Source organism: Aythya ferina (assembly GCF_964211825.1).
Source record: "Aythya ferina genome assembly, chromosome: 12".
Taxonomy (NCBI): domain Eukaryota; kingdom Metazoa; phylum Chordata; class Aves; order Anseriformes; family Anatidae; genus Aythya; species Aythya ferina.
Genome location: NC_140308.1, coordinates 4,039,957 through 4,062,615, shown reverse-complemented (window position 1 = coordinate 4,062,615; position 22,659 = coordinate 4,039,957). Strand labels below are relative to the sequence as shown.

The 22,659-nt window shown below is 36.2% G+C and overlaps 1 protein-coding gene and 1 long non-coding RNA gene across 4 annotated transcripts in view; one reads left to right on the top strand and one right to left on the bottom strand.

Annotated features, from left to right (window-relative positions):
* Positions 1 to 22,659, top strand: part of CDH13 (cadherin 13) — a 487,393-nt gene that overhangs the window by 447,077 nt on the left and 17,657 nt on the right. For all 3 annotated transcript variants that reach the window (XM_084533251.1, XM_084533250.1, XM_084533252.1), the window contains 3 exons: positions 4,532 to 4,674; positions 17,125 to 17,358; positions 18,803 to 19,018. In XM_084533251.1, coding sequence (XP_084389377.1) covers positions 4,532 to 4,674; positions 17,125 to 17,358; positions 18,803 to 19,018 — 593 coding nt within the window. The remainder of the gene's footprint in view (positions 1 to 4,531; positions 4,675 to 17,124; positions 17,359 to 18,802; positions 19,019 to 22,659) is intronic.
* Positions 8,226 to 22,659, bottom strand: part of LOC311443228 — a 27,824-nt gene continuing 13,390 nt past the window's right edge. The window contains exon 4 of the long non-coding RNA XR_014697131.1: positions 8,226 to 11,152. This is a non-coding gene — a long non-coding RNA (uncharacterized lncRNA). The remainder of the gene's footprint in view (positions 11,153 to 22,659) is intronic.

Below are 22,659 nucleotides of genomic sequence, written 5' to 3'. Positions count from 1 at the left end.
TATATAGGTGTGTATATTTATGCTGCAATTGCTACATTGATCTCTCCCAAATACCTGTAAATGTTTTTCCAAAGGTGGTGGACTTGATATAATGAGATGAAGTTCATATTTGCTTGATTTAAAGATTATATAATATCTGTATTTAGAGGATTTTTCATTCAGAGACAAAAGGGAGTTCTCATGCTGAGCTCTTAAGCATAGAAAATATCAAGTTACCTTCCCCACTGATCATTTCACTTGAGTAGTTCATGAAGAGCTCATAGAAAAAAATCAGAGACTGTCATTATATGGTATAGTCCCAGCAGGAGCAAGAGAGATATGGTAACTTCAATATGTAACTTAATTGTAGGTGAAATGCTGTGGATTCAGAAATTTGGATAATGTAAATGCTTTTCATTCAAAATACAAATGTGCCTATACTTTTTAGGGGAAATATTGGGTGTATTCAACTCTGTTTTTTTTCCTTATGTCAGCAGGACCAGGATCCATAAAAGTTGCAAATATGATTTGGAAATCTAATGTCTGAATAAGCTTTGTTACATTTCTGATACAGACTCCCTCCAATCAGATTGAACAGATTGAAGCACTATGAAAATGGTTACTATCAATATTTTGACGCTTTAAGTTTCACCCAGGACCAGTCAGCATACACACGCATACATGCATACACATGTATGCAGAGGAGAGAATGAATTTTGAATCATCTGGGTTTAATTCTGTTTTAAATATAGTTTAAAAAAGCAACTTTACAATTTGCAAATGACAGTAACTATTTCCCCGCATCTTTAGAAAACTGTTCAAATTATTCTTTTCTGTTCTGCATCTCAGTACTTTTGATGTCTCTCATTGTCCTTTAGCAATCAGCTATAGATGTTATACTTTTAAAAGCTCTTCAAGGCAGAAATACATCCTTACCATTTTACCGCTATGAATTGGGTGTGTAGCTTGAATTAAATGACTTCCCAGATTCCATCGTGACAGCGCCACGACTTGGGAGTACAAATCTCCAGGTCATAATCACGCTATAACAGTCTTGCCCAGTAGTCTACTACAGTGGCATCTTAATGCCTGCAGTCAGCAGTACAAAGCCTAACTGAAGGATCAGGTAGATATTTCATGCGGCCAGTACTGCTGTACCACTTCTGTTCTGTTGCATCTTGTTGGTTAGAGAGTCTCTGTGGAAGGTGACTTGAGCAATATCCAGATGCACAAGGCTGGAGAACCTCCACCCCAATGAGCCTTTCCAGATCGCTCACCTTAATTCCTGTCAGTGCTGCACAACAAGCTGGCACAGATGTGTCATTCAGCACAGATTTGGCACTGATTTTTTCTGTTGTGGTGATACTCAGTATGTTCAAAATGCTTCATTTTGCCTTCCTTCTCTTTCTGTTAAAACATAAGAGCCAAGACCCCTTGACTCCACATGGGAAAAGTCTGGCATCTACCAAGCTCTAGAAGTCAAAAGCAGCATCTGGCTCTGTGCCTAGTTGCCTGGCTGCTCTCCTTTGACCCCCTGAGCTATTTGACTGTTGGCTGTGAAATTGTTTTTTTGTCTAGTGCAAGGTTGTGACTCTGATTAGATTTCCATGTCCATATTATCAACACTGTTCTGTGAAGAGTCTTCTGTGCTAATCAAGCCGCTAGCCACAACCACCATGCATGTCTGCTAGCAACCCCAGGAGGTGTTCTCTGAATGATTTACCTGCATTACAGGAAGAAGATGATGACATTTAAACATTTTAAATTATTTCCATATATATGCTATTTTATTTTAGTTCTGCACTGAATAGGCAAACTGCATATTTTGATTTGTATTCTGTTGTTCTGCAGCTATAGCCTCTCTGCATCTGTTTGTAGGTCTGTATCTGAAATGTATACCTAATGTTTTGCAGTAGATGATCCCAGTCTAAGGGAATTATTGTTTTTTTTTTTTTTTTTTTTTTTTTTTCTGCTTCTTTTGCAATACTTGCCTTACATATAATGCCAGGGCATGAACATAGTGCAAGGAAATGACAAAGAAAATAGGCTTGACAAACAACAACACTTACTCGTGTCCTGGTGTTCACATAAAACCTTGGGGACTGTCACGTGTTGACATGTTTTAAAACTAAACAACAGAACACAGAAACCTCACAAAGCAGCACTAAATTTCACTAGTGCAATGTAAAGTCAGGAATAAGCAGTAATCGGCACTCCAGAGAACACAGTCCTGTACACATCTATACAGACTTCTCAACGTGCTTATGATTTTCAAAAACTGAGTGGGTGCAAGTAGGCAGAAACATTTATGTTTAACCACCTAAAAAATGGTCTGATTTTCAATACTGCCATACAAATAGGTCTCACTACAGTTAAACGTAAAAAGTGAAGCTCTGTATTCTATATCTGTGTTTTTGTTTTGTTTTGTTTTGTTTTGTTTTTTAATAGTGCTTTTCTTAATGAGTCTATTCTAAATCTTTTTCTAGCAGAGTACTCAAAAAAAAAAAAAAAAGAATAATCATCTGTACTGCAATGTACTTACAATAAGTAAAAAATGTGGTAGGAAAGACAAAGTACTACTTTCACAATATCCTGTGCCAAATCACAGGTTATACAATTCAGTTTTTTATTTGCACAGCCATCAGTGCTTTGTAGAGCAATCAGGGAAGATAATACAATCCATTTTAAATTCTCATTACTTTAAAAGTGTTGAATCTTCTTAAATTGTTTCAGGGTTAATTGAGAATTCGCAGTTTTACAATAGACTACGAATTGTTTAGGCTGCCCTGATTCCATACTTTTGTGCATACCTTTGTTGCAAAGTTATAAAAACAACAATAAAAAAGAAACAAAGAAGTGAAATGAAATAATGATCTGCATTGTTACTATTCTAGCAATTTGTTTTTACAGAAGATAAAGCTTCTGGATTGATTAATATTTACATAGTTAAGTGGAAGAACATGTTGGGTTGATGGAAAGTCTTAGTGTTTGGTTCTTTTTCATATAACGTCTATGGGGACGATTTCTGCTCCTGGGGAAGACAGTGGAGAAACTCTGAGTGACTTCTGTGGGAGCCAACTGTTTTCAGTGTTTGTCTCTTTTTCTCATGAACTCCAAAAGGTTTGTTACAGTTTGTTACGCGGATTTAGTAACTCACCACCACTTATTTTTACCTTTTCAGAGCACACAAGAGACCAAATCACGCTTCTGAAGTAGGAATTCAATGAGACCATGTCTTTGTTGGCCTGCAAATTTTCCTTTCTTCTACCTATTGCCATTTTATTTCATTTTACCTACTTTATTTTTCCCCTTCTAACAATCTGTTAGTTTTGAATATTCTCTCGGGAGATATTTGCACTGATAAATTATTTTTCGCAGCATTATCACATAGGACACCTTTCACATGAAAGGTGTTGGCACCTTTCACATGAAAGGCTTGGCACCTACTCATTAAATAGTAACAGGTTTCATGTCAATTATTTACAATTTAAAATATCTGTAGATTTTATGTCTGTTCATGACCTATAACAATTCACTACAAAAAAGGTTAAAAGGTTATTATAGTAAGTATTGACTATATGATTGGAGGTTTTGTTTAAAATAATAAACATTTAATTGGAGAGGGAATTCATGCCAGTTCATTCATCTCTGTGTTGTTATATGACTTAATATCTTTAACTCATTATAGAATCAGAACATTCCTACATTTATTACTTCAGTCTAATAGGGCAGTTCTTAGTGCATAAAGTTCACAATCTAAATATTTCCAGTAGTGGGGTCTAAATATTTGTGCTGATGACTGCAAACAAAGCACAGCAGTGAATTATGTTACAGGATCTGGGCAGACAGCATTTTCAAATCCTTGTTTGAACAACACACATGTGGTTGAATTGTTCCAAGACTCCGAGCATCTAAATGAAACCGTTAGAAGCAGGTAACTTTGGATTACAAACTGCAAATCAAATGTGTACAAATTAGGGGGTCTGCATGTAACCAGCTCTTGCGTTAGATCTAATGAATCAAACCTCTCTTTTTGATACTGTACACCACCATTTATAGCATCTTCAGTCCCGCCCGAGATAAATAATTTTAATAGAAAAATGAAAAACACTCAGGCAATAAAAAATAAAACTGCTAGTCCAGACAGAATTTTGAGTCTGGAAAAGTACTGTGAGAGAATTTATAAAGTTTGTAAATACCCCTGTTGTTGCAGAAGTCCATTGAAAGTGTTTAGGTACTCTACGTATCACTCCAAAGATTGTTAGTAGGAAACAGGTCATATGTAATGTTTCAAATATTGATTTCTGTACGAAGCTTTGGGGCATCTGTACCCAAAAACATTGACTCAAACTTTTCTACCTTTCTCTTTCAAATGAGCCTAACAGTAACGATACACCTCAAAGGAAGGCACAAGGTTTAAGTTGTATTTTTTAAGCCTTAAGAGATCTACCTCATAAAAGCCAGTGAGTGCAAAGGCATATTCTTTTGTAGTAATGTAATTAGTCTATGTCTAGATATATAATTTGTTAATGACTTTTATCTTTTTATATAGGTACTCAGTTTATAAGGATCCAGCAGGCTGGCTAGAAATTAACCCTACCAATGGTACCATTGGCACCACTGCTATCCTGGATCGGGAATCACCTTATGTTCAGGACAACATATACACTGCTCTCTTTCTGGCAATAGACAGTGGTGAGTAACTATTATGGATTGTATTCATTAAAGTATATGACTTTTTTTTTTTTTTTTTTTTCCCTGTTTGAAAGCTCATCTTCAAAATGTGCACATTAACAGTAAGCATATGATTCAGCACTTTGGTAAGCAGACACCTAACGGTATCAGAGGTCATTGTGGCAAAACAGAAAAAAAACTTTAAATTTAGAACCACTTTAAGGCTACGTCTCACACATATATTCCTGTGCTGAGATCTCAATATGAGATGGAAATAGTATATGAACAGTCTTGGAAAGTTATAAATAATCTTTTTCAGAGTTAATTTCTTCACAATATTTGCGTAGTTAGTAAGCCTCGGGCACCTAAATACCAATAACAACCCATCCCTGATATGCTGAATTCTATTCTATGAAATGACAGTGGCAATAAAAACATAAGTAAAAGCCCTTGTTAAAATGCAGTATTTTTTACATATTACATGGATTAAAGTTCCTTCTGTCAAATATAATCAAAATTAAAGTATCTAGTGAAAACTCAGTAAGTGACTTCAGTGGCACAGAAAGAAAGAGAAAATCCTGAGCATTTCTGCAAATCTCTAGAGCTGACGGCACAAAATAAATAAAAGATTTGTCTGCAATATAACAGCTAATATGTTAACACTTTTTCACAGCTGCAGCTGGTTTAGTCCTGCTGATGAATTGTAAAATGTTCTTTTTAGGAGGGTAATTCTATATTTTTGTAACCACATGACTCAGGGAACATTTGCAGGGCCTGACAGGAAAAAGAAAGTATTATCTTCAATATAAAAGAAAAAAAATCTGCTGACACGATGATTTACTTATCTATTCATATACGTATGAATAGAGCAGTGTGCTCAGGTGGCCAAGAAGGCCAACGGCATCCTGGCTTGTATCAGGAACAGTGTGACCAGCAGGGCTAGGGAGGTGATCGTCCCCCTGTACTCAGCTCTGGTGAGGCTGCACCTCGAGTACTGTGTCCAGTTTTGGGCCCCTCGCTACAAGAAGGACATGGAGATGCTTGAGTGGGTCCAGAGAAGGGCGACGAAGCTGGTGAGGGGCCTGGAGAACAAGTCCTACGAGGAGCGGCTGAGGGAGCTGGGCTTGTTCAGCCTGGAGAAGAGGAGGCTCAGGGGCGACCTTATCGCTCTCTATGGGTACCTCAAGGGAGGCTGTAGCGAGGTGGGGGTTGGCCTGTTCTCCCACGTGCCTGGCGACAGGATGAGGGGGAATGGGCTTAAGTTGAGCCAGGGGAGTTTTAGGTTAGATGTTAGGAAGAACTTCTTCACTGAAAGGGTTGTGAGGCATTGGAACAGGCTGCCCAGGGAAGTGGTGGAGTCACCATCCCTGGAAGTCTTCAAAAGACGTTTAGATGTAGAACTTAGGGAAATGGTTTAGTGGGAACTGTTAGCGTTAGGTCAGAGGTTGGACTCGATGATCTTGAGGTCTCTTCCAACCTAGAAATTCTGTGATTCTGTATTTGTCTTAAGAAATTTTCATAGAAAAATGTAGTTCTAAACTTATTTCTGTTTTTACTTGCTATTGAATAAAGATCTTTTAAATGCATCTATAAAATGGGGTACACTGGGAAATGTCTTAGGATAAGAGTAAAAAGTCAGGATAATATTTTTTTGGCATTATCAGAAGGACAAATTTGCATCCTTTTTAAAGGTGGAGTCAAATATCCTCAAGAGAAAATGTGGAACAGAAAGTTGAATATTTCTTACTGTGGAAATTGGTCTGAATGAAAATGGATTTTCATAACTTTTTGGGTAGAACTTTATCGTGCTCTCAGGGCAGTAACACTCATTCATCCATTCCAAGCCAGGAGCCTTACTGCTAGGTGACCCCTTAAGTCCCAGAACGCTTCCCTGGAAACATTCAAACTCTGGAAAAACAAGAGGAGGGAAAGGTGTCTGTGCACTGAACAGCAGAAGAAGGGAAGGTATTTAACATGGGTTAGAGAGGAAGGAACCCTCTTCCATTGAGATACTGGGTCAGCATCTAATTCTAGCATCTGTTGTGTTTATTTGTAATTTGGTCGTCCTGTTAGCACAGGAGCTGATCTACTTGAACATTATTGACTTCTTTGAATGAAGTAATTAGAAACCACAAGTGTGTATTTAGTATGGGGATGCTAAGGTGTTAATAATGATCATTCAGAGTATTGTACTACTTCATTATATGTAGCTCAGACATATGTGGAAATAGCATTAAATAGCAGTGCTTAAATAGGTGGTATTAACCTTGTGGTCTGTATCAGCCCTGGATTAATTAACAAAGAACACATTAAACTTAGAAGCAGGTTGGTAACTGGAAAAATTGCTGTTGATTTGTCTAACTATGTAATAATGATATCTGGGGGAGCTGGTAGGAGCAAGAGCTGCTCTGGAGCTCCAGCCTCAATGGGCAAAGCCAGAGGAAGATGCTTGCACATCTTCCCAAGTTCAGTTTCTGACAGTACTGCCAGGAGTTTCAGCAGTGTTAATGTCAATTGATAGTATAAGGGATTGCAGACATGATGCTTACTGTGGAAACGTCTGTGAGTTATGTGCTAATTTTTAACAATATTTGTATTCATAGCATATAGAGTTTATATAATTACAGAAGGGATCCGGTTGTCCCATCATATTTCATTTTTTTTATGAAATAAAAAAATGTTTTTAACATTTTTTGTCACATATGGTCATTGTTTTTAAAGTGACCATACCATTTGGGTGCTATTTTAGTTGAAGAAATGACAGCTGAAAACAAAATTTACAGTGATACTTTTTTCATACCATTTCACTGATGTCAACAGAGAATCTGTCACTGGATTCATCAGACACTAGCTTCTGGTTATTACACTTCAGTGCAGGGGACAAGTGCTGGGGCATTTTTCTTATTTGTAAAATGTTGAAGATTTCTGTCAGAAGTAAAACCAGGAGCTTCATGGTTGGTAGTTCTTTATATAAATCCATATATCTTTTTTTCAGTAAATCACAAAAGTATTCTTTACTGTCATTCAACTCTAAATTGAGTCATTTTACTGCAGTAAGTAATACGGTTGTTTACAAAATTATTTTTGAACTTGATGCTCTTTTTCAGCATTGTCTAATTAACTGAAATGTAGCTAAGTAAGTATGAACTACATTACTTCTGCTCTAAACATCTAAAGGTTCCTGTACCTTCAGAAACACAAGTGAAACAATGTGTAATAGCAAGTTTGATGGACACGGTATTAATTTTATAGATAATAAAGTTTGACCTTTTATTGAGGGAAATTTTACGTTAAAAAGGACTTTTTGGAATGAATATCCTAATTTGCTCTGTACTTTTGATTTCAGTAAAGGTCAAGGTAGTGTCTTTAGAATTTGAAAACTCTTTATTAAATACTTGTGTGGACATAGAGTCTCTGGTCTATTAAAGAAGAAATTAAATAATGGTAGGAAATATCATGAAGCAGAGTTAATACATTGAAGTGTCATGAACTGTGTTTAATCTGAGAATGAGCTCATAATGGGACAAAGTCATATTTATGCAAACTTAGAAAACATCAGAGGTTTCTTTCAATTAACGAAAGTGCCAACAATAGAGATCATTTTATTTATTGAATTCATTATTCTAATCAGTAAAAACAATGCAATATCACCACAATACAGTGCAATTACTGGGAGTGTATTTGTAAAACTCGTATAGATTAAATAAAGGCAAGAAGTCATTTCAATTTGAGAAATCTGCTTGCATCAGACCTTCCAGGAGATCTGCTATGTAACCATGTTATAAGGTCATCCTACACATGGTAGCACATTATGGAGTATATGGAGGACTCATAAAGCAGAATACGTGTATGTCTCTATGTTTTTCTTATAAGGTCAGTCATGCTAAAAGACTCTGCAGGAAGGGTCCATTTTTCACCTACATTCTTAGAGTTTACGTTAGAATTTAGAAAACATAAGGCAGGAGAAAAACATTAGTATTATGGAGGGGAAGCTAAAAAATAATCTGGAAGATGTATGAAATCTAAAAGAAAAAAAAAAAGCTAACTATGGTTTCTCCTTTTCTTTAAGAGGGAGGAAGCAATAACGATATATATTCAAACAGTCTTAAGTTAATGAACAATGTTATTGTAGTGAGGCACAATATCCTAGTTAATGTTCCCATTGTATAGTCTTTTCCATCTCTTTAGAAGAAAAACCTTGGTTACCTTTGTTTGCATAATACATGGAAAAACCACCTATGCTGTTCAGGTATGTAAGCTGCTGGTGAAAAATGCTGAAAAACCAATGCTCAGTCTTGCTGACTTGGCTTAAATACAGTTCTCTACTTCCCTCTTCTGATGCCACCTGGGCAGGGCACAAGTAAGTTAGCAGTGTTCTCCCACTGAGACAGAAACTCTCAGCTATTGCCAGTGAGCCAGCTTCTGCCAGGTTCAAGTTTTTAATAGATACAGCTTTCAATATACTAAATCGCAGTAAGCAGAGTTTCTTACAGCAATAACCCAGGAGTGAAAACCACCTTTTTCTTTTCTGAAAGTGTTTTGCTCCCTGTGTTCCATCACCATCCCCAGCTTTTGACATCTTAAGTGTTTGCATGGCAGCCATCCCTAGTATAGGCAGGATGTCCAACAGGAGGGTTGAGCTGCAGGAAATCAGCTTCAGGAGCAGTAATCTCTATTTCATGGACTATACATGAAACAATAAGTTATAAGAAGCCATAAGAAGTTATGTCTAGATTGGAGTGATTTCAGTGTTTGCCTCGAGTTGCACTGGTCATTATTTATTTATTGATTTATATTTAAAAAGGGAATTTTGGTTCCATGACTGTATCCAGTTTGCCATTCTAAGGAAAATGAGGAAGGATTCAGAGTCTAATTTTCACTTTTTTCCTTTTTTCTGGGTACCACATGAACTACTTTCAGGCATTCATTGTGCTCTTCTTGATACTCCTAATCGTTAAAAGGAAAAATTTTCATTCTGTAGTACAGGTAATGAACAGAAACAGACAACAGCTAGAAAAAAATGGAGTAACAAAGATGTGTAACAATTTGGAAACAGAATTTTTCCTTACATGTATCTAACCTGTCTTCTTGCTTCATATTTATGTAATTAAATTACCACGGATTGATTCCACCTAAAACATGCTATTTTTGAAGAAATCAGGCAATTAGTTGCCATGGCTACCCAATTAAGCCAGTTTTATACTCCTTATCTTAATTGCTGTATTAATTGAGAAGAGAAAATAAACTGAATACTCATCCTTTTCTTGCCATTTTAAATTTCAATAAAATATGAATCGCACACAAAATATTGTTTTAATTTGTCATCATGGACTCATGATTAGAAAAAGAAATTAGAATGCTGAAAACAGTATTTAAGACGGATGGCATATGTCAGTAGCAATTCAATATGCTGAAAGAGCTGTGCTCTTTTGAAATGTAATTACTCAAAAATAGGATCTGCATATATTATCTGAATGAATGAAGGATTGCAACTTTTAGCAATTATTTATTTTATAAATCAAAAAAATCAATATGCCAATGCATATTTTTAAAATAGGAAATTTCAGCTCATGGGAAATTTGGGACCTCTTTTATAGAAAATGTCAGCGTGTGGCATTTATAAGGCCAGTTTCTGAGTATGTCAGATTCTGAGCAGCACATCCATATCTTAGTATCTTCCCACTGTTGGTTCCATTTACTTTAGTTGAACCATTAATGGAGTTCAGCTTGAACACAAAAAGTATTGGAATATGCCTTTCTGAATGGGATTTATGCCTGCACAGAGAGTACCTGCTGCCAAATCACCAGGCATGCACACGTTTTCTGATTAGAAAAACAGCATATGGAGGAAAAAGAGAATTATGAGGGAGGAGACTCAGAAATTTCAGTTAAATTTTCATAGCAGTATTGTTATAAAGCATGAACCATTATTTCTCACAGTCTATATCTGAAATATAATCACTTAAAGAGAGAGCATGTTACATAGTCTAACCACATACTGCACAGTCTGAATGCATAGCTCCCTCCAACACTTCGGAAATTTCTACAATGTTCCTTTCATTCTTTGTTCTCCTCTTTTCTTGCCCTATTGAATACAACAAAACAGCTTCTCCTTCCCGTATACATGAAGATGAAAATAGAGAAATTGGTGAAAAAAAAACACATCCAAGGAGAGATCGTAGGCAGTCCTGCAATTTGTAGTTAGTTACATGGGAGTAAAATGAAGGAAATTCTGTAGACATCATTAGAGTTGTTCCAAATTGACCTTTGATATGACTATGATTCAAATATGGTTTATAGAAGTTTAAAGAGAGAAAGCTTTATTCATGATGGGTCAGAGGAAAGGTAATTGTGCCAGAAATTAGAAAACTCATATTCTCAAAGGCTTTTTTTCTGCTCAGATATGAAGAAAAATTGTTCTTACTGTAATTGCTCAAACAGTTAGTTCTACCTTCTCATTCTGTATCCATTTAACTGTTAGCCAACTAAGAAGTAGCATCTGGAAAAAATAAAAAAATAAAAAAAATTAGTCTTTGCGGGTTAAATAAATGATAGTGCAAGATTAAAAAATACTGCTAAATGGTAAACCATAAATAGCAAAATTGAAAATAAATAATTTCCATTCTATCAGCTTGAGAGAAAATCTGTGTGGCAATGGATACCCTACAGATTTGGCAGAGGACAAACCACTTGCTCTAGGAATTAAATGGCCTTGTAATTTCTGCATCATGACATAGAAGGACATAAATAATATGTATTAATTTGATGGTTCTGGAAGCTTAATTCAGTAAGAAGAAAATAGTGCAGAAGTCTTTTTACCATTCATAATGAGCATGTAGAAAGGGACAGTTCATGCTCTATTCTTCCTAAAATACTGTTCTAGTTTCAAGCAGTACTATGGCTTAGATCTACATGTATGTAGCCACTGGATTCTTTAAAGCGGTTGATTTTTCTTCTTTGGAAATTTGATAAATACCACCAGAATCCCTGATCTCCAATGTTCTTCAAAAAGAAGGTATATTAATTTGAATTAAATTCCTTTTTTTCCTAATAATTCTTAAATAAACATTGTTCTGTAAAAGCAGTTCTATAAATATTGTTTTGCTGTAAAGACCAAGATAGAAAACATTAATGTTTTATAAACAGAATAATTTATATATTTAGCTTTTGATGCCATTAGGTGAACTTTCCAAACTTAAGTAAAAACATGTATTCTTATGCCTTAACTCTTTATGTTTTGTGTCTTGGGATTTTGGTAGTTGATTATCAATCCTTTGTTTCTTAACCGCGCCACTAAACAAATTGTATTATGTACAAGTATAAACTGACTTTCATCTGATTTAGCAAAGGCTACCTTTCACATAGCATGTGGAAAATTATTTTTGTGTTTGATAATACTTATTTATCCCTTGTGCAACTTGTTCTGCTTTAGATCAAATCAAGTTTGGTGTCAAACGAGAAAAAAAGTCAAGCTCAAAGAGAAAATATTTCTTGAAGATTTTCATGTTGGTTTTCACAAATGAAATTCAGTTTAGCTGAAAAAATGTTGTTATATCCAATTTGTTTAGCTAATAATATCCTTTAAATCTACAAATTAAAAAATATATATATTTTAAAAACACAGTTCTAGAAGATATATATCTCGGTTATTCCAAAGAGGGACTTCGGAATTAAAAAACAAAATAAAATTCAGAACTCAAAGCTTAATGAAGGATGGATAATATAGGTTTAATTATTTGATTTTAGAGGCCTGTTAACCGAAGAATATCATTTTAAGTAGCACTGTTCAAGTAATTGTTTTACCTGGATACATACTTAAGAACATTTCCACAGCTTTAAGAAATATGCTTTTTCATTTTCAAGAATAATCTAAATTCACCGTAATTTCAGATGTCCCAAACTGTTCATTTTCTAAGTTTTGAGTATGTTTTTGAATGCTTGTATAACGTATTCAGGGTCATTTAGGCTAATGTTGGCACTTGAAAATAGGAAAGCTGGAAGAAAAGGACTAAATCTTTCATGATTTTGTTTGTGTGTGTGTTTGTTTATGTTGCATTTAAACAACATTTCCATCTTGCAAATATTCTACTAATTTAGAACAATCATTCTATCTGGCTCCTGTAAGTACATGCCAGCAATTCAGTGTAAATGGATGTCTATGCTTAACCACTGCATGCCCAACCCTACTCTTAGAAGTGAATGTAGGGTCTAAACATGAAAACTGTTCCAACAGTGAAGTGCCTAATTAGTTTTTCCCAGTGTTATTGTTGTTGTTATTGCTCGGTTAATGGAGGAAAACACCATTGCATGTGAAAATGTCAGGCTGGCATGGCTCACATGCTGGTACAGCCAGTGGTATGTTTCCCAGGGCTTCCTTAGCATTGAGTGAAACAAATGTGTGAACTCAAAATGCTCTCATTAAAGTCACATATTGAGTTAACATCATATAAAAACAACTTTCATATAAATGATTTGATGCTACATAGCTATTAACATCTTCACTGACTACTTTAAAGCTTCTGTAGATATGTCTACATAAAGTGTGGTGAGACATTTGGACATGATTGCGGACTTACTCATGCAGCATGGAACCATCTATCAAACTTTTATGATACTAACTGTAGGATAGAAATGCAGGTGCAATGAAATAGGATGCTATGCAGGCAATCCTTAGTCACATGACATTTCCTTTGGATACCCCCAAAAATTAAGCCCTTGACTTTCCCTGACTTCTAAAGATGTTTAGTTTCTTACTGTGCTAGGCATATTTGAAAGTCTCACTTCCTGCGTGGTGTTTGCCAACTCTGTATTTCTGTTGTCATGTCAAGTAAATGAAAATAGTTGTTGTTGGAAGATACACTGATGAGGAATATCTTAATTCAGTTTCAAAACAGGTCAAATATCATCTTTAATTTCAGGAAGCATAGTTCAGCCATATTAGAAATCTGTATACAACAACATCACATCTCTGTAAGAAAATTAGAAAGGGGAACGTGAAATGTCTCTTCATGTCCATAAAAATGTTATGCTCAGATTAAATGCATCATCAGCCATTCAACCATATGATTGCTTGTTAGACATGCCATTTTATGCAAGTCTTGATACTTCAGAGAAATGTCATCTTAGTCCATGGCCATCGTTGTCCATAATTGGTATCTTTTAAGAATCGAACTACCTGATTCGCAGCCTCATTTGAGTAGTTAGATGTCTAAATGCCATCATTGTTCCTATGGGAACTTTCTGGACCAAAGCTTAACGCTAGTTTTCAAATTTCTTGGCCAGGTTTTTCTATAGAGGGCTCATATCTCAAGACATTATATTAATAATTCTGATATGATTCTGCCTAGCTTTTCATTAAAATATAACTAAATAAAAGTATACATATTATATTTTTCTATAATATTTCTTTTGATACTGTTCTTTAAAGTAAAGGTAGCAACACAGTCATTTATGCTGATAGCACTAAAATTAAATTTAACGTCTAGATCATCTAGTAACAGTTCTTTGCATTACAGAGTCTGATCCACAGACAATAGATCCCATCATATTCTATGGTGGTATCTAACTCATGAAATAGAACTACTTTTTTTAGTCTATTTTTTGCTCATTGCATCTTACAACAGCAGTAGCTATTGCCGAACTGAAGACTGCTATCAGAAGCTTTTTATGTGGTCTAATGCTAGGATATGAAGACATTAACAGTCCTAATGCAATTCAGATAATGTATCATAGATTTCCAATTGCAGCATGATCTAAGACAAATCTGTACATTTTTAGTGTTCCCAACCACATTTTCAGTCTCACAGACCTTAACTAACTTGGAAGACCTTACCTGCATTACAGTCTCATTGAAGATTACTCATTAAGGTTCTCAGTTTTGACCTAGATTATTAAAATCAGGATTCAATACCAAGCTCTGATTTTCTTTCAGTATCCAAACTAGCCATCCTTCAATCTGTTTAGCAGCTTTTACATATGTGAGTAATGAGTAACACGATGAGATTTCATTCATATGCTATAGTATGTTCACTGCTATGCCACTTATGGGAGCCTTAGGAGGAATGTGAAATTTTCTTTGTCCCAAATGATTCTAAGTACCTGCAGGTTCAAAGAATTCAGCCTCAGTAGGAATAGCCAGTTCAGTGGCAAAAATGGGAGCTGAGCTCTTTTGAAAAGGTGCTTCCAAGGGTTATCAGACTGAGCCCTTGGTTTAAGCCTTGATTATCCTTTCAGCTAAAGTTTTACAATAAAAATTAGAAGTTTTATTTCAGAATTTAAATATGCTAAGGAACTCTTTCATTTCAAAACTAGAGCTGTCTAGAGATCATGGGATTTTTGAGTGTTTCTTATTTCAAAGGCATATTACTGTCAAATTTATAAAAGTCATATATTCCCAATGGATATGTTGTGACCATTTTTCCTTGATTCACTTTTTGTTGCATTTTTTATGACATGCATGTTAACAAGCATCAGTTTATGACCTTGACATTAGCTTATTTTTTCTTTAGGAAGACTTTATAAATCACTGAAAGATTTTGTTTGAATCATTAGAAATAAAACAACCAGAGAATAAGTCATTGAAATGGACAGAAGCAATTTCCTTTCTCCTTATTTGTGCGTAATAGTTGACTGGCCCATAAGCCATATAAAGATAGTGAAACATTAACATAGCAGAAAAAAATGCAGCCATATCTGCATTTGACAAAATAACAGTACATTCATAATGCTGTTGGCTTCTTAATTTCAAAAGGCAGATTTTAATATTACTGACTTCAGAGAAAGATAAGAAGGGCAGTGCATATGACATTATCAGTCCAGTGTGGAAATAATGCATTCAAAATTAAAGACAGCAGTTTAATTAAGTGCATGAAAGGCTGGCTTTTATGATCATATTTCAAATACTCGAATGTCTTTTCATCCATTCTGCTGTATGATTTTACTTAATAATATATCAAGAACAAAAAATGTATTGGAGTCTTTCTGCAAATTCAATTAGTCCAATAAAAAGTGAAAAATAATTTCTTTTTCATTAAAAAGAACTCAACCCTAAACCTCCTGATGACAAAGTGAGAGATGGGGGGGAGCTAAGGAACTATGAAAATTCTGCCTTTATTATGCATTTATGTGTGCATGAAACAGATGAAGTGTCACCATTAGTAACATTTGTTATTTGAAAGGACTAATTGCATTCTGTTACAGTTAGGAGTTTATCAGATCCAGACCACAGAGTATTTACTTCTCCCTTGCTATGCACTCACAGTGCAGCAGTAATTCCATAGTTTGGTGGGCTGCTAAAGTGTACCTCTTTCAATGATAAACTCAAAACCACTGTCACATGTTGCAGTACTGCTTTACAGGTTAAGAACAATCTCTTGAATCCTTTCTACCTGCTGAGGGGTTTATAGGTAAGGGAAGTGCAGAGATTACAGATCTTGAATAGTAAACCAGTAAAATGAGCAACACAAACAACTCTTCAGTAAGTTCCGCATTTAAAGTGGGAAATTAGCAAGTATGGTATATAATGAAGGAAAAAATGTCCTTTTGGAAAACTTTTAGATCAGTCCAAATGGGATAGCAAAGGGATCTGTAATACGATTTTGATATTTAGACCAAAATCAGTAGGTTACTGGCTCAACCATGGCACACATCTGTAGTGACTGAAAGTTATTACTTGTCAGCTCCTCTCTGACCTCTGTGAAATGAGGTGCTTGGATCAGTCTGGCTCCCAGTGGGCAGATGTCTCCATTACAAACACTTCCAGTGCCATGGCTGGTTTGTCAGTCATAGCCTCAGTGTAAAGGCTTGTCCTGGTACCATGGTGAATAAACACCATCCTCACCTCTGAAACTGGATCTTTCAGGTCAGGGCTGAGACAGGCTGGCAAATAATTCGAGAAAGCTTGAAACTCCACTGCTAGCACAGGATGGCTCTGGGAAAATAAAAGATCTCATTTTCTAGCGTTGCAGGCTGGCAGGTTTTACTTCACAACATAAGTAAACGTTGGGCCTAAGGGCTGTTGAGGAATGATCTGCTCCTGGTCTGTTTATGGGTCCCAACCATTGATTCTCTTCTGCTGTCATTTTTCCTCCTATTTGTCTTGTTATTGGTTCTTTTAATACCACACTGTCTATGTAGGGGATGTTTCCCACTATCATTCTCTCAGTATGTGTCCATGAACAGCTTCTGTTCCAGATACCTATTCATGTCCTAATCTCATTTTGACTTCAAAATATTATTCTTCCAGAGGTTTCCTTAGAATAGTTGTGCATACTGTAGAGAAACAGATAGGGTGCATTTTGAAAATATAGCAACAATTTACAATAGTGACTCTTCCATATCTTGAAACAGTAGTTTTCATGTAAAAGAAGGAAGACATATAAAAATTATTTTCCTTGGCAAGCATGCCAAGAGAATAAGAGAAATGTTTATGAAGTATGATTTAATAAACACTTGTGTTCTTTCTTCGCTTAGGTAACCCTCCTGCTACAGGTACAGGAACTTTACACATCACCTTGGAGGATGTCAATGACAATGTCCCATCCCTTTATCCAACACTGGCAAAAGTCTGTGATGATGCAAAAGATCTCAGAGTAGTGGTACTAGGAGCATCAGACAAAGACCTTCATCCCAACACAGATCCATTTAAATTTGAACTGAGTAAGCAATCCGGCCCAGAAAAATTGTGGAGAATCAGCAAGATTAACAGTAAGTTTATTTATTTATGTATTTATTTATTTATTTATTTTTCTTATGCATTTAGTCCTCTTGCCTCTAACTCAAAGTATAATCACCTCGAGGCTGTTCATTATGTGAATTCAACAGCAGCAGTGCATGGAAGTCCTGCAGGATGAATCCATTACTGCTGCTGTCCAGTGTTTTTTTCTAGGACCAGCTGCCTGGTGGGAAATACTAATAGTTTGTCTGCATTTTGTCTGACACAAGATTCTTTCTCCTCTTAATACATCGTCCAAACTTTTCTCTTTTAGTATTGCTTTAAAGAATGTCTACTGATGACCTATAATTTTGTAAAGGTTACCATATTTTTTTTTCCATGGAATTTGTTTTCAAGGGATGCACAAAGCTTTGCTATAGGACAGCATGGATCTTTTGCATGGGCTTTAGCAGTACAACTGAAAAACTTGCTGATTTCATGTATTTGAACTTTAGAATTCACAAATACAATACCCAAATGTACTGGATATATATATATATTATCATCAGTAAGAGCATTTTAGAATTGTGAGGACCAGAACTGGACACAGTACATCATGAGTGGCCTGACACTGAGTGGGATGATCACATCCCTATCCCTGCTAGTGATGAGCCTACTGATGCAGCCAAGGATCCACTTTGTCTCAATTGTTGCAGTGGCACACTGCTTACGTTAAGCTTGATGTCCCCCATGTCTCTTTCAGCAAAGCTGTTCTCTGGACTTTTAGCAACTCATTTCATATTCTGCTTAGAAAGGACTAAAAATGTCTGTGCCTGCCTGAAGGTTATCATGGACAGTGTGAAGGAGTCATTTTCTTTGCTGTTTCCCTGTTTGCCAGTGATGAAACCACCCTGTGCTAAACCTCCTAAAAGAGCACACCTGGCTACTAAGAGCTGTTAAGTCTCACTGTTGCTTAGATGAAGCAGAACTGTGGATCTGAAGGGGCATTATTTCCCTTCACTGCTGCCTTAGTGAAATTGTGGAAGCAGTTAAACAGTTTCACCTGTGCTTCCTTGCAAGAAGGGAATTTTCCTTTGGCAAATAGATAAGTTCTTCCCTCTCGTGTTGCTTTGGGGATGACATGCCTTAGCATTTCATTACTATATTCATTTCCACAGTAAACTCTGCCAATAATTTGAAGACCAAATAATATATTTAAACAAAAGGGACTCTTGAAAGTCTTTCTTTTGATGGGGTTTGGAATATGTTTGCAATTAGCTGTAAGCCCCTGAAAGAATTTCTGTAACTGCCTCTTCTTTATGTAAGAAGTACAATTTTCTTCAATTCAGTTCAATTCTCTAATCTTTTTCTTAGAGTGCTCTCATTTTCTTCTTAATTTCCAGGAGTAACTGTGGCATATCTGATACTGTTTACAGATTCCTCTTCTTACCCAAGTGACTACTATTTGGCTAATTCTTACCTCCTGATCATTTTCAGATACTCATGCCCAGGTCGTCCTGCTTCAAAACCTGAAAAAGGCCAATTACAACATCCCAATCTCAGTGACAGATTCTGGAAAACCACCTCTGACTAACAACACAGAACTGAAATTACAAGTGTGTTCCTGCAAGAAATCCAGAATGGACTGCAGTGCAACTGATTCCCTTCATATCAGCATGACCCTGATCCTTCTTTCACTCTTCAGTTTATTTTGTAAGTCTTTTCTTTAACTGTAAGTAATGAAGTGTTATTTAGCTGCTTATCTGTGCACTCTATAAGAAAACTTACCAAGGGAGAAGTTAAATTCATACATTGATAGCATAATGCAGTAACTTTATTTTTTCCCTGAGGAAGTAGCTACATAAAAGTAGGAGGGGAGGGCTTTTTCACTCTCACAAAGTAGCAAAAAATGCCTGGTTGTCAAATTAAGAAATAGAAGCAATAATTCTAAGAATCAAAGAGAATTAAAGCTAGCATATGATAAACTAAGAAGTACCAGCTGTAGTAACAGATTTGTGAGACACTTTCTTTCATCTCTCCCCACTTGAATTCAATTCAAAATCAGAAACAGGAGATTAAAGGTGTTCTTGTAACAATAGCTATTCTGGGTCACCATGAAAATGAGTACTGCCTGCTTCGATCTATTCCTCTGTATGAAGTGCACAAGCAACTGGAACATAAGGAACTTACTCAAGATTCTGGCCTTAGAGACAGACAAAATTGATAATCAGAATTGCACATCTGGGTTGGGGGAGAGAGAGAACTGATGCATACAGAGGACGCTTCTGCTGCTTCTGAGAAAGCTTTCTAAAAGTCTTATGAAATTCCTAATCTGAATTAGAAGGTGATTAAAAATAAAAAATCATAATAAAAAAAAAAAAAAGGAAATCCCAGAATAACTGCAGAGTAGAAATTCAAAGCTACAGAATTTTGACGTCTAACCTAGATATGTACCTGCCTTGCCCTGTGACGGTTTTCAGCAATTTTTTGATGTCTGTTAAAAAGGAATTGCTGTATCCCCTATTGTAGCAAACTATTATTCAAGGATTATTACCATCATCTAATGTTAGCAGAATGCATTGCATGGTGAAATACTACCTGAGCCATAGTAAGAGGCCATATATTCTTGATGAGGTACAGCCTACCATGAGGCAGAGGTAGAGGTCAAGGCAGATATAGTTTACACATCTGAGGCTTGGTGTATGCTTGATAACACACAGTGTCAATTTTGTTTTCTTATAACATATTACTTTTATCCCAAAAGGTTAGCATGAAGGTCATTGTGAGAGAATTAGAAGTAGCTGATGTTTGTGATGCTCTTTGAAGATGAAAAAGACTATATAAATGCTAAGTGCAAATTCCTGTTCTTTGTTCCAATCAGTGACATCTGAAGTATCTCCATTGGCTTTGCTTCAGTTGTTCTGAGTTTAGTCGACTGGAAACAAATGCAGACTTCAGCTGTTAGAAGTAATATGTTAGAAATATGTGACAGTACATGACACCATTGCATCATTGATATAAATATGCAGCCCATTGATTCAAATATATTCTTGTTACCACTTCATAAATGTTGCTGGGGCTACACTAAGCATGACTTTCACCACTGGGCTAACATTTTTAGATACGATTTGTGCTTGAACTTTATTTGCATTATTGAATCTGCTTAGAATATATTCGGGTAGAGAAAAGCATTTGCATTTGAAAGTATTCATGTTGACGTTTTCTAGCCCCCAAAGAGGTCTGATCACTTTCCTTAGATTGAGTTATAAAAAGCAGTTCTAGGTGTTGGAAAATGCTTCTTGAGTTGATCTTCTGACTACAGATCTTCCCCAGCTGAACTGTGGGCGGAATATAGGCCCCTGGCATCTGAGCACTACGTGGTGCTCGGAATGACACAGGGATTCCCTCTCCTACTGTAAAAGATTAAGTAGCACTGAATAGTCTTAACAACGTGAAAAAATAAGACATGCCTCAAGCCTTTCTAGGCAAGTCTTATATTCCTTCAGAGTGCTGTAATAGTAAGTATTGAGAAAGAGAACTGTAATCTTAAGCAACGAGTGGAGTAAGAATGTGCACGTAATCTGCCAGCAGTTTATTCAGTGTTACTTACTGGTACCAGTCTGTTCTCTGAGCAATAAAACCAAAACAAAGGGACACTGCAGGTGAGTTGAAGGGATGGTGAAGGATCTCCTCCTTGAGACTAAGGATGTTTGTACACAGTTGTTGTAAGTGATAGCATGAATTCTCTAGCTAGGTTTCAGCATAGCCAGATGTAGTCTTCAGCACAGGACTGTATTGTTTTTCTTTGCCAACATTTGCTACCATTTAGTTGTGTATTTCAGTTTCACCCAGTCATGCAGAGGGAGGGTAGTACTCCGTGTCTGGTACAGTTATCTATTCATGTTTGTGCGAAGCCAGCAAGCATAACAAGCATTTTCCTTAGGTGCAGATGGAGACAGAGAGATGTGAAAGAATGGGGCCACGAGACAGTTTAAATAATGTGGTTCTGTATCTGAACTTCTATAAAATCATAGAATGTGCTGGTATCATTGCATTCCCAATTCATTTCTACACACAGTTCGTTTATAGCTGCGATTAGTTCCATTGCAATGTTTTGTCTAGTCCAAATATTTATCAGAGTAATCAAAGATTACGATGCCATAAAAACAAAGAGAACTTTAGTGCTTATTGAACAGATGAAATATCCCATTTCTAGTGGCAAGTTATGGGTTTAATTTTTGCAAAAGCCCTTACGAGGCTCACTTTGCTCCCAGTATTTATGTTTTATGAGGCTCTTGTTCCTAGGAGGTAAATCCTTCAGTCAAATGAACTTTGTTATTCATGCCAAAGTATTTCTTTTTGTATTTGACATCTGGTGTGAGGATAGATAGCCCTGTGAAAGAGCTGTTCATGGTAAAAATGCCCTGCATGAATTTCCTCCCTTTACAAAACATCTTGGTATTATCATTTAAATGGTACAATTATTATCTATACTTAGAATATGTGCCTCTTTTGTAAGTCATGGAAGAAGTCATATGTGGCAGATTTCTGAAGTAACTCAGCATAGAACTGAAGAGCCTGATTAAAACTGTAATGCATGCAAAAAGCAGCAGTCTCACCTATTCTGTAGCTGCCTACTGTGTTCAGGATATTGAGGGATAATGGTATACAGACTAGAGAGTTGCCCAGATATACTTATAACAAGAGAAATTTTAGGAGTTCTTGTCAATCAGAAGTAAGAAATGTGAGATAATGAAGTATATGGGCAGACTGCAGCTTTTCCACAACAAAACAATAAACTGTTTGGTGGAATTAAAAGATGCTGAATGAACAGTTGATTTCTAGGTCCTACTGCAGCCAACATAGAACCAATTTGTTCAGATATAACTTAGACTTTAGTAATTCAGATTGAGGAAGAAGAAGATATCAAAAACTAGATCTGGGTTCCTAGTCAGGGAGCAGGACTACAAAAATCATACTTGAGGAAGGGAAAAGCAGGAGAAAAAACGTATGTTATGGGTCATGACTGGTGCTGAGCCTGAGATTGCCCATGTTGTTCCTTACTGCTCACTCATTTCCTCATATTTTCAACTGACACAGGTAAATTAGCTCTGTTCAGATTGAACGTAACCAAAGTGAGGGGCTCAACAACACTAGAGGTACAGACGGTACCTCTGGAAGGCTCCCAAACATTTTCAACAAGAGAATATCTACAAACTTCCTAATGATGAGAGGGAGAGAAAACAGGCCCCTTACTGCAACCTACAAAGTGGTAGCTGACATTTAATTTAGGTTTGAATGAAACATACCTAAAAGGGAGAATAGCAGTCCCTGCAAATTTTGCTCAATTCTCA